Here is a 13122-nt window from a genome sequence, read left to right as displayed (position 1 = left end):
ACTCCATAGACCAGTAGACAGTCTTTCCATTATAGGAATTACAAAATGCAAATATGATGATAATTATTATTCAGTGCAAACCAGAACCTAATCTGAAATCACTGGTTCTTACTATTCTATAGAATATTCTCCTAGACACAGCATAGGATCTTGAGCCATCCATAAGTGATAGATGGCAGCTTGGCATCCAGGCGCAATCCAACAACCAAGTGTTAATTGGTTGTTGGAAAATTATCATTCTGTTAGGATGAATGCAGACCTTCATTAAAGATTAGCAAACATCCGAAAATAACCCAGCCTCACCAATCAGGAATACTGGCCATGTCAGCTTTACAAATGATTATCTAATTGCCTTTCTTGAGGAGTCTTTTTTTGCTGTGGTTTCATAAGCAACCAAGCAAGGAAAAACCACTACCACCATATTGAATGGTACATTCTCCATCTATGGGATTCTGTGAGTTGCAGTTCCAATGGAGCTTTTTTTCCCCGCTGGTTTTCTAAGATGCATACTGATTGTTATCAATGGTCCAACGTGCAGAATGGAAGCAAAACACGTAGAAACGGGAAACAAAAGCACATATAAGTCAGAAGCAAAACACATAGAAACAGAAGAAAGAAGGCATACAAACTGGAATCAAAACAAATGTGTAAATGTGGAAACAGTTCCAAAATAATAGGAGGCAAAGGTAATCGTTGAAAAAGCTGAACTTTCATGGACATTGTCCTTCTAATAAAATGACTACCTCAATGGGAAATGGGCCCCCTTTAAATAATATATGAAACCCATGCATCTGATTTTTTTGGTGTTTTCATACAATTATCAGTGTGTTCACCCATCCAGGGTTAAGAATTCCAGCACCTCCAACCCTCCTGTGTCCTCCCTTCGTACACAACAGAGGGATAGCGCTGTGTTTAAACATACATTTGTTCCTAGATCATTTATTTAAAGCACGAGCTGGAAGAGGTAGAGGTTCGCTTGGCATGGAAAGAAAAAGCTCTTTGAAACCTATTTTCTTTTGCAAAAAGTTGGACTCTTCTCCTCTTCTCCCCCGCAGGCAAAGATGCTATGTAAGCGTATGAATGCCACTCACCTTTCTCCAGAGAATATGTTGTCAAATGATGTCTCGGCGCTGGTGGAAGAAGCTCGATCGTACAAAGATAAAGGCCAGGTAGAGCTGCTGGAACTTATGCATTATTTCCAAACACGACTGAAAGAAAAAAAAAAGCACAAATCATTTATATGTACTCAATGTAGTTGGATCTGTATGTGCGTTATCATTAATCGAAATTAATTGATTAAAAAAATTTTTAATCAGTACCAGCCCTAATATATATATATATGTATGTATATATATTTATATATATATACATACATATATACATACATACATACACACGCACACACACGTTTTTTTATTTTACCTGTGCATGAATGGGCAATGTCAAACCTTGGCTGCACTAAATGTGCTTTGATATATTAAGCCTTTAAAGCAAACCTGTGGTGAATAAAAGCTCCCAATGCTGATCTCTCCCTTTGAAAATATTAGTTCACTGGCTGTCATGCTGATCCAATAGTTCTGCTTACTGGCCACCGTCACTGCCCAAAAATGTTCCTTCCGGCTTCTTTAATTTTCTAAAAGATGGATGCCGGATGGAAGGGTGGCGACAGGGCCACCCACTGAACAAATTTTGTCCGTTTCATCAAGAACCAAGGCTATCTTAAAGGAGAACTATGGGGTTAGGGCTTTTCCCCATAGTTCTCCTAAGGGTCATGGGAGAACACAAACTAGCGCTCTCAGCTACAGCTCACGGTATACTGAGACGCTGCAGCCGGAAAGGATCACGGCATTGCTGTCGAGATCCACCCAGCTGGCTCTGCCTATCCAGAGGCAGAGCCAGCTGTGCCCGCCCCCTCCCCTGTCCGTTCCGCCAGTCAGCGCTGGAGGATCGGACAGGGAAGGGGAGGAATACCGGAGGGGGGGAATCCCTGCACGGAGCCGTGAGTGACAGTCACGGCTCTCTGCAGGGATAGATCGAGAAGTGAGCGAGCGACGGTATTCTCCCCCTCCCCTGTCCGATCCTCCAGCGCTCACTGGCGGAACGGACGGGGTGGGTACAGCTGGCTCTGCCTCTAGATAGGCAGAGCCAGCTGTCAATCATGCAGCTGGGTGGATCCAGACAGTAATGTCGGGATACGTCCCGGCTGCGGCGGTCTCAGTATATCGCAAGCTGTAGCTCGCGGTATACTGAGCTTTGGGTCACGGGAGGATGCTACTTTGTGTCCTCCCGTGACCCTTAGGAGAACTATTGGCAAAAGCCCTGACCCCATAGTTCTCCTTTAACATAGTGATGACAGATCTAGGAACTGGGGGAGGTACCTGTGGGCGGTATATATTTACCAGATATCTGTAAAAAAATAAGTCAAGGCCAGATATACCATGACCTGGATGAATGAGAACCTTCACAGATATTCATTTACCAGAGCTTGCCTAATCTAGTGACATGGCCTCTTTAAGCCAGGATAGGACTATATAAACAAATGCCAATAAAAAGGTTTTGTTTTTTTTATTACTGCAAATAATAATGCAATTTGACATGTCCCTGTTCTGACCCAATTAAAATGAGCATTTTAATGATGAGTCCCTTATCAGGATCGATAAAACTCTCAGTTAGCACATGATTTTAATTGCCGTAGAACTGACTTATAAACTTAAACTGAGTGTGCAGTAAAACAGAGCAGGAAGCGGAGCAGAGCGGAGCGGAGCGGAGCAGAGCCTGTATATGTAATGAGCAGATATGGCTGCCAGCAAGGACATAAATAATAATACACTATATGCACAAACAGGGTCGTTTTTAAACATTCACGTTTATTGATGAGATGATTTACACAAACATAGAATTAAATCCTAACTGAATGAGATCTAGTTTGCTAGATCACTGTGCTTCTTAAACATGTGCCATGTTTTTAGTGAAATACTTGTTTTCACCTTTTTTCATCCTTGCTTGTGCTTCTCAGTGCTGCCAATCTCCTGCAGCCACTTCCTGTCTACATGCACTCCAGCGATGGCTGCATGTCATTTCTCAGGCTTTGTTTCCTGATGGTGACAACAATAGACCATACCTGCACAATGTGGTGGTGAAATGTCCACTTCTTCATCAGATGCTATTGGACAGGGTGAAAACGCATGAGGTAGAGACAAAGTGTTGTCACCCTATAATGGGAAGTGTCTAAATAAAGACCTTCGTGGAAGGATCACAATGTATTATTGTATTATTATTAGGGATGCACCGATACCGATAGTACTCGTACTCGCCCAAATGCTCCGATGCCTAGCCTGATACTTCCTGTATCAGGAAGTCAGGCAGCACATCATTACACGCTGCCCGGCTTCCTGATTGGCTGGGAAGTCGGCTCCATGCTCCCTCGTCACATAGTGACAAGAAGCATTGGATGGCTTCCTTGTTAATCAGGAAGCCGGGTGGCGAGTCTTTACACGCTGCCCGGCTTCCCGTCTAATCAGGAAGCAAGGTGGCAAGTCATTACACGTCACCTGGCTTCCTGAATGGGACTTCAGGCACTCGGTAATTGGTATTGGCGAGTGCCGGAAAAAAAATATCGGTACTCGGTACCAAAATACCGGTATTGGTGCATCCCTAATTATTATTATTATACAGGATTTATATAGCACCAACAGTTTGCGCAGCGCTTTACAATATAAGGAAGACATTACAATCACAATACAATTCAAGACAAGATGGTAAGGAGGGCCCTGCCCCTGAGGGCTTACAATCTAAAAGGGAGGGGCCAGTGATACATGAGGAGGTAATGTAAGGTTAAGGTAATTGTAATGACAGATGCAGACTTAAAAATATTGAGAATTATTTTTTATATGATGGAGCATATATGAGATTTTATTACCTGGGTTCACATTTACTTTAAGTTCATCATATTCTTAAATGTGAAAAGGCCGGAGTTTGCCTTTAAGTTCTCTGCTCTGCTGGCTGTCAGTGGCTCTCCTTATTCCCATCAGCAGTTCTCTGCATCAGTACATACATCTAGGATGTGCTGCAATTAGCAGACATCATTGAAAGACTCTTTGTTAAGCTGCAGGGGTTGCTTGAGAAATTCAGAATGGATTAGCAGCCGTAGAGGGTGCCAGTGATTTGTATATACGCAGAGCCAGTTAATCCTCTGATGATCAACCACTCGCTTTTCAATTGCGCCTAATGAGAGGACATTTACTTCTGCAGCGTTGTTAATGATATCGCAGTTTGCCCAGGTTTTTACCCTTCGCAATAAGGATGAAATTACAGACACTCATAAAATAAATTGGGACTTGTACAGATCCCATGCAGGGGCTGATTATGGCATTTCAGGCCTAGTTTGGCAATACTCGCCCCGTGTTTGGGGTAGAAGCAAATCTTGTGGCCGAATGTATGATCAGAGAATTCAGCCACATTATGTACTATCAGTGTGTATGGCCAGGATGACGTTTCCTGCACTGTATTTAAACGGAGATGTTCTGCACAGAAACATAATTTCTGTATTTTACATATGGCCAAATGCATGTATCAGAATTCAGTTTACGTAAACCTTAGTAGCAGTAAACGGATCGTGACTCGTTACTGTGGGAGCTCTACTCTATACATACAGAATAAGATCCTATACTGAGAATTACACCCAGCATACAGGACAAGAGAAGTGGTCCTGGGCAGAGTCCATACATACAGAATAAGATCTTATAGTGAGAATTACACCCAGCATACAGGACAAGAGAAGTGGTCCTGGGCAGAGTCCATACATACAGAATAAGATCTTATAGTGAGAATTACACCCAGCATACAGGACAAGAGAAGTGGTCCTGGGCAGAGTCCATACATACAGAATAAGATCTTATAGTGAGAATTACACCCAGCATACAGGACAAGAGAAGTGGTCCTGGGCAGAGTCCATACATACAGAATAAGATCTTATAGTGAGAATTACACCCAGCATACAGGACAAGAGAAGTGGTCCTGGGCAGAGTCCATACATACAGAATAAGATCTTATAGTGAGAATTACACCCAGCATACAGGACAAGAGAAGTGGTCCTGGGCAGAGTCCATACATACAGAATAAGATCTTATAGTGAGAATTACACCCAGCATACAGGACAAGAGAAGTGGTCCTGGGCAGAGTCCATACATACAGAATAAGATCTTATAGTGAGAATTACACCCAGCATACAGGACAAGAGAAGTGGTCCTGGGCAGAGTCCATACATACAGAATAAGATCTTATAGTGAGAATTACACCCAGCATACAGGACAAGAGAAGTGGTCCTGGGCAGAGTCCATACATACAGAATAAGATCTTATAGTGAGAATTACACCCAGCATACAGGACAAGAGAAGTGGTCCTGGGCAGAGTCCATACATACAGAATAAGATCTTATAGTGAGAATTACACCCAGCATACAGGACAAGAGAAGTGGTCCTGGGCAGAGTCCATACATACAGAATAAGATCTTATAGTGAGAATTACACCCAGCATACAGGACAAGAGAAGTGGTCCTGGGCAGAGTCCATACATACAGAATAAGATCTTATAGTGAGAATTACACCCAGCATACAGGACAAGAGAAGTGGTCCTGGGCAGAGTCCATACATACAGAATAAGATCTTATAGTGAGAATTACACCCAGCATACAGGACAAGAGAAGTGGTCCTGGGCAGAGTCCATACATACAGAATAAGATCTTATAGTGAGAATTACACCCAGCATACAGGACAAGAGAAGTGGTCCTGGGCAGAGTCCATACATACAGAATAAGATCTTATAGTGAGAATTACACCCAGCATACAGGACAAGAGAAGTGGTCCTGGGCAGAGTCCATACATACAGAATAAGATCTTATAGTGAGAATTACACCCAGCATACAGGACAAGAGAAGTGGTCCTGGGCAGAGTCCATACATACAGAATAAGATCTTATAGTGAGAATTACACCCAGCATACAGGACAAGAGAAGTGGTCCTGGGCAGAGTCCATACATACAGAATAAGATCTTATAGTGAGAATTACACCCAGCATACAGGACAAGAGAAGTGGTCCTGGGCAGAGTCCATACATACAGAATAAGATCTTATAGTGAGAATTACACCCAGCATACAGGACAAGAGAAGTGGTCCTGGGCAGAGTCCATACATACAGAATAAGATCTTATAGTGAGAATTACACCCAGCATACAGGACAAGAGAAGTGGTCCTGGGCAGAGTCCATACATACAGAATAAGATCTTATAGTGAGAATTACACCCAGCATACAGGACAAGAGAAGTGGTCCTGGGCAGAGTCCATACATACAGAATAAGATCTTATAGTGAGAATTACACCCAGCATACAGGACAAGAGAAGTGGTCCTGGGCAGAGTCCATACATACAGAATAAGATCTTATAGTGAGAATTACACCCAGCATACAGGACAAGAGAAGTGGTCCTGGGCAGAGTCCATACATACAGAATAAGATCTTATAGTGAGAATTACACCCAGCATACAGGACAAGAGAAGTGGTCCTGGGCAGAGTCCATACATACAGAATAAGATCTTATAGTGAGAATTACACCCAGCATACAGGACAAGAGAAGTGGTCCTGGGCAGAGTCCATACATACAGAATAAGATCTTATAGTGAGAATTACACCCAGCATACAGGACAAGAGAAGTGGTCCTGGGCAGAGTCCATACATACAGAATAAGATCTTATAGTGAGAATTACACCCAGCATACAGGACAAGAGAAGTGGTCCTGGGCAGAGTCCATACATACAGAATAAGATCTTATAGTGAGAATTACACCCAGCATACAGGACAAGAGAAGTGGTCCTGGGCAGAGTCCATACATACAGAATAAGATCTTATAGTGAGAATTACACCCAGCATACAGGACAAGAGAAGTGGTCCTGGGCAGAGTCCATACATACAGAATAAGATCTTATAGTGAGAATTACACCCAGCATACAGGACAAGAGAAGTGGTCCTGGGCAGAGTCCATACATACAGAATAAGATCTTATAGTGAGAATTACACCCAGCATACAGGACAAGAGAAGTGGTCCTGGGCAGAGTCCATACATACAGAATAAGATCTTATAGTGAGAATTACACCCAGCATACAGGACAAGAGAAGTGGTCCTGGGCAGAGTCCATACATACAGAATAAGATCTTATAGTGAGAATTACACCCAGCATACAGGACAAGAGAAGTGGTCCTGGGCAGAGTCCATACATACAGAATAAGATCTTATAGTGAGAATTACACCCAGCATACAGGACAAGAGAAGTGGTCCTGGGCAGAGTCCATACATACAGAATAAGATCTTATAGTGAGAATTACACCCAGCATACAGGACAAGAGAAGTGGTCCTGGGCAGAGTCCATACATACAGAATAAGATCTTATAGTGAGAATTACACCCAGCATACAGGACAAGAGAAGTGGTCCTGGGCAGAGTCCATACATACAGAATAAGATCTTATAGTGAGAATTACACCCAGCATACAGGACAAGAGAAGTGGTCCTGGGCAGAGTCCATACATACAGAATAAGATCTTATAGTGAGAATTACACCCAGCATACAGGACAAGAGAAGTGGTCCTGGGCAGAGTCCATACATACAGAATAAGATCTTATAGTGAGAATTACACCCAGCATACAGGACAAGAGAAGTGGTCCTGGGCAGAGTCCATACATACAGAATAAGATCTTATAGTGAGAATTACACCCAGCATACAGGACAAGAGAAGTGGTCCTGGGCAGAGTCCATACATACAGAATAAGATCTTATAGTGAGAATTACACCCAGCATACAGGACAAGAGAAGTGGTCCTGGGCAGAGTCCATACATACAGAATAAGATCTTATAGTGAGAATTACACCCAGCATACAGGACAAGAGAAGTGGTCCTGGGCAGAGTCCATACATACAGAATAAGATCTTATAGTGAGAATTACACCCAGCATACAGGACAAGAGAAGTGGTCCTGGGCAGAGTCCATACATACAGAATAAGATCTTATAGTGAGAATTACACCCAGCATACAGGACAAGAGAAGTGGTCCTGGGCAGAGTCCATACATACAGAATAAGATCTTATAGTGAGAATTACACCCAGCATACAGGACAAGAGAAGTGGTCCTGGGCAGAGTCCATACATACAGAATAAGATCTTATAGTGAGAATTACACCCAGCATACAGGACAAGAGAAGTGGTCCTGGGCAGAGTCCATACATACAGAATAAGATCTTATAGTGAGAATTACACCCAGCATACAGGACAAGAGAAGTGGTCCTGGGCAGAGTCCATACATACAGAATAAGATCTTATAGTGAGAATTACACCCAGCATACAGGACAAGAGAAGTGGTCCTGGGCAGAGTCCATACATACAGAATAAGATCTTATAGTGAGAATAAACACCCAGCATACAGGACAAGAGAAGAGGTCCTGTGCAGAGTCCATACATACAGAATAAGATCCTATACTGAGAATTACCCCCAGCATACAGGACAAGAGAAGTGGTACTGGGCAGAGTCCATACATACAGAATAAGATCCTATACTGAGAATTACCCCCAGCATACAGGACAAGAGAAGTGGTACTGGGCAGAGTCCATACATACAGAATAAGATCCTATACTGAGAATTACCCCCAGCATACAGGACAAGAGAAGTGGTACTGGGCAGAGTCCATACATACAGAATAAGATCCTATACTGAGAATTACCCCCAGCATACAGGACAAGAGAAGTGGTACTGGGCAGAGTCCATACATACAGAATAAGATCCTATACTGAGAATTACCCCCAGCATACAGGACAAGAGAAGTGGTACTGGGCAGAGTCCATACATACAGAATAAGATCCTATACTGAGAATTACCCCCAGCATACAGGACAAGAGAAGTGGTACTGGGCAGAGTCCATACATACAGAATAAGATCCTATACTGAGAATTACCCCCAGCATACAGGACAAGAGAAGTGGTACTGGGCAGAGTCCATACATACAGAATAAGATCATATACTGAGAATTACACCCAGCATACAGGACAAGATAAGAGGTCCTGTACCGTTAAGGCCCACCTCTGTGCTGCCACATACAGGTGAAACTCGAATAATTAGAATATCGTGCAAAAGTAATTGCAGTAAGTGCTGCAAAAGGGGCCCAAACCAAGTACTGAGTACATATGCATGCTTGTACTTTTCAGAGGTCCGATATTGTTCTATGTACAATCCTTGTTTTATTGATTGCATGTAATAATCTACTTTTTTGAGGTTGTGGATTTGGGGTTCTTGGGGTTTTCATGAGCTGTAAGCCATAATCATCACAATTATGACAAATCACGGCTTGAACTATCTTGCTTTGCATGTAATGAGTCTCTCTCATATATTAGTTTCACCTTTTAAGTTGCATTAGTGAAATAAATGAACTTTGCACGATATTCTAATTATTCGAGTTTCAGCCGTATATGTTTATGAAGTGGTTGCTAATAGTCTGAGTCACTGCACTGGAACAAGCATAGAGATAAGGAATTCTGATGCTCATGTTCGTTCCAAGTGACTTAAAAATCCAGCTGTATTTTTTCTTTTCTTTCTTTTATTTTTTTTCCCCAGTTGTCTTCATGCCTGTCTTGTGGCACGCAGGGTCCTCTTCCTCTTGGCCTCTTCTCCAGCACTGGGTGGTCCTCAGTGATGTATCATGCATAATGTATGTGAGTGCAGGGCACCTTGGTGACATTCTCTCAGGAGGCAGGTCCATAATGCCCTGCACTCACAGGATGTTCTCAGTCTTTTAGTTTCATTGATGCCTGGGCATCAATGACAGGACACATATCGCTCTCATGGTTAGTTTCAGGTCCTTAAGCATGGATGCCAAACATATTCTTTGTTGTACAGATGGCCACTAGAGGCAACAGTCAGTGTATGATATACGATAAAATATGTCAATTAAAAATTTTACAACAATAACTGAAAATGTTCCAATATGTTGCTTTTGTCTGTTTCACAAATTCAGAGAGCCACCAATTTCCTGTTATATTACTTCAGACCAATGATACCTATCTCTGGGGAAACAAAACCTCCCTTTGCAGTGGGTCTACCCCCCTCCCTTCAACGGTTAGCTTCTCATTAATGTGTAGGGGACTGGTGTAAAGCAGTTTTACTTACCCTATCCCCTCTGTCTCGGCAGCCAACACTCACCTCTCTCCCCTACGCTCCAGTTGGTGTACTGTCCCCCAGTGTTCTCCTGTATAATGTAGGACTATGGGCTCTAAATTAGACATATTGACGTCAGCGAGCTGCCAGGGGAGAAGAGGTTGCAGGTGCTGGTCTTGGAGCGAGCGGGAGCAGGGATAAGGTAAGTTAAAGCCCTTTACACCGGTCCCCTGGAATTTAACCCTTGCAGTTTGGGGTAATCTCAACAGGTCACCGGTACACACACAGATTAATTCAATATCTCTTAGATATGTTTATTGAAAATGTCACGGCATGTCATTCCAAGCTTCCAATGACATGCTGTGAAATTTTCAATAAACATATCTAAAAGATATTGAATTCATCTGTGTGTGTGTGTCGGTGACCTGTTGAGACTATTCTGAGCTTTGCACGGCGCCATCCGTGTGATCACCAGAACACCACCGCCATCGGAAGGTTGCAGACCGTAAGGAGTGCGGGTGGTTCTTGGAAACACTTGCAGTTTGGGGGGTAGCCCCATTGCAAGGGGATTTTTTTGTTTCTCCGAAGGTAGGCTTTAAAACATATCCCACGGTCAAATTAACCGTATGTTCAAAATGGATGCCAGAGAAGAAAATCAGAAGAAGAAGAAATTCCCCCTTGCATGACATAAATATATTATAACAGGGGGGAAATACGAGGTAAATCTTTGTTTTAGCTTAACTTTCAAAACAAAAAGAAATGGTGAAGGAAAGGTGTTGACGTGTAAAGCTAAAAAGAGATTTCAGAGATGGTGGCTCGAATAGGCCTCTGGTAGTCGACTTTCCTTCTCTTAAATTGGTTTGGTGGCACTGTGTAGAATGGACCCCCTGGTATACCCGCCTCTGTTTTGACATGACACTTCAAAGGTGCGCTGTAGACACCATCCCTGCCTGTGAGCAGCAGGAAACGCCTTTGGAAGAAAACACACTCAAAGCCACAAATTTGCTCTCCAGCAGTGCAAGGTTCTGACACACGCCACCCACCGGGACTTGACGATTCGAGACAGTATACTTTATTTCACTGCTCTTGCCTTATTCATTCTGGCTCCTGAAGCTTATATGCATGTTTCTTCTTTCTTTTTTTTCTTTTTGGTTTCCGTTTCTTTACTTTTCTACTAGAGAAACTCTATGAACAGATGGTCTGTTGCTTGCTCTGGTCTTGTGGCATTCTCTTTATTTATTTACTTGTTGTGCTTCTCTAGGAAATCCCAGACGCTCTGTGGGCCAGGATCATTCAGGAGCGACTGTCAAAAGTGGACTGCGTGAAACGAGTAAGCAGACTTCAAAGAGCAAAGAAGGGGTGGGGGAGAGGAAATTGGAGAACGCTAGGCATATATTAAAGTGGTCCACTTAGCACTGAAAAAAAAATGTGTGTATTATATGTATATTACATTCAAATGTAAAGTGTTGCATTTAAGCTACGTACCTGCTCAGTGGCTCCATTTCCATCTTGGCATTCATTTTCTGCAAAGGGTTGCCCAACTTGTTATAACGCTTTAGCTAATTGGCCCTAAATATAAACCTGAGAACGGTCAATCCAGCATGTTCCATGGTTCGAGCGTAGTATCTGTCTGTGTCCACTACTTCTACACATTAAACAGAAAGGGAGATTGTACTGAACCATGTGATGAGACACCTCAGTCACCACAAGATGCCTTGTACGTAGCCCAGTAACTCTGTCCCTGGGAACTGGATCTTATAAAACTAAGACTAAAGTGCAGTAAAAAACAAAAGGTAACTTTTGCGATTCTGGTAATGTATATTAACTAATAGTCTAAGGGGGTTATTCACTAAGCTGCCGAAGGCAGCCAGTGATCTGAGCGGAACAGCATTTGGCTATTCACTTTGGCTCAGTACGGCTGATTTCAGCCGTACACCAGCTAAAATCAGCTGTACATCGGCTGCTTCTGTCAGCCGAACATGCTCTGCCGAACATCTGGATCGGCTGAGCTGATCCTCCGGCAGCTCACATGCTGCCGTTAGCCCCCTATTCTCATAGAGGCCAAATGACAGTGAGTCATGTAAAAAAAATTATTTCAAAAAATTGTAAAGAAAAAAAAAACCAGCATGGGGTCCCCCTCCCAAACCATACCAGACCCTTTAGATCTGGAAGGAATGTTAGCAGGGACCCCAAGTTAAAAATAAACAAAAAGGTCCCCCCCCCCCAAAGTCATACCAGGCCCTTTAGGTCTGGTAGGAATTTTAAGGAGGAGCCTCACCCCCCAAAATGGGCGGGGAAATATCGGGTCCCCCCTACAATTCCCAACTGTTTACATTTGGCCGGCACCTGCCAGAGTCTTCCCGCAGGTCCCGGACAAATGAAAACAACTCGGCTGGGCCCAGATACTGCTGTGCTATCAGCTAACATGCTGATAGCACAAGTACTGCCTCGCTGGCTCCAACATCTATGTCTCTTTTGAGATAAAAGCCTTTCTGCTCACAAATGTTTTTGAGAACAGTTACAGTGTAAGTGGATGTTCTAATTTTGGCACATTTGCAAAGTTTTAGGCATAGCATTAACAGTTCACTGATGGACTTTACTTGCTGCCTTGAGTTGCTGTTTAATTATGCTTACAGGTCCTCTTAAAACAGGATAATCTGTTTTACAACCTGTTGTCTGCCCAGGAATGAAGACAATGTAGCATTGGCCACAGGCTGCTTCCACAAGAGTAGTAGCTGATAGTAAAAGCTTGCATATGCTAATTGCAGAGAACACGCAAGATCAAAGTCAGTACAAGGAGAGCTTTGTTGATTGCCTGGGGCAGGTGGCACACATTAAAAGAAGGCAAAGCAGACAGAGCACAAAACTGTGAACATCACCATATCTGTGCCTTTCTAGCACGTATGCTCCAAATTATGAGCCATTAGTTATCCT

The 13122-nt window shown here is 43.0% G+C and overlaps 1 protein-coding gene across 1 annotated transcript in view; it reads left to right on the top strand.

The window, feature by feature from the left end:
- AK8 (adenylate kinase 8) overlaps nucleotides 1–13122 on the top strand; it is a 109920-nt gene that overhangs the window by 17703 nt on the left and 79095 nt on the right. The window contains exons 4-5 of the mRNA XM_018565759.1: nucleotides 1056–1169; nucleotides 11450–11518. Coding sequence (XP_018421261.1) covers nucleotides 1056–1169; nucleotides 11450–11518 — 183 coding nt within the window. The remainder of the gene's footprint in view (nucleotides 1–1055; nucleotides 1170–11449; nucleotides 11519–13122) is intronic.

Source organism: Nanorana parkeri, unplaced genomic scaffold (genome assembly GCF_000935625.1).
Source record: "Nanorana parkeri isolate BGI_ZX_2015 unplaced genomic scaffold, ASM93562v1 scaffold884, whole genome shotgun sequence".
Taxonomy (NCBI): domain Eukaryota; kingdom Metazoa; phylum Chordata; class Amphibia; order Anura; family Dicroglossidae; genus Nanorana; species Nanorana parkeri.
Note: the sequence above shows the minus strand (reverse complement) of the source record. Positions and strands in the feature narration are given on the sequence as shown.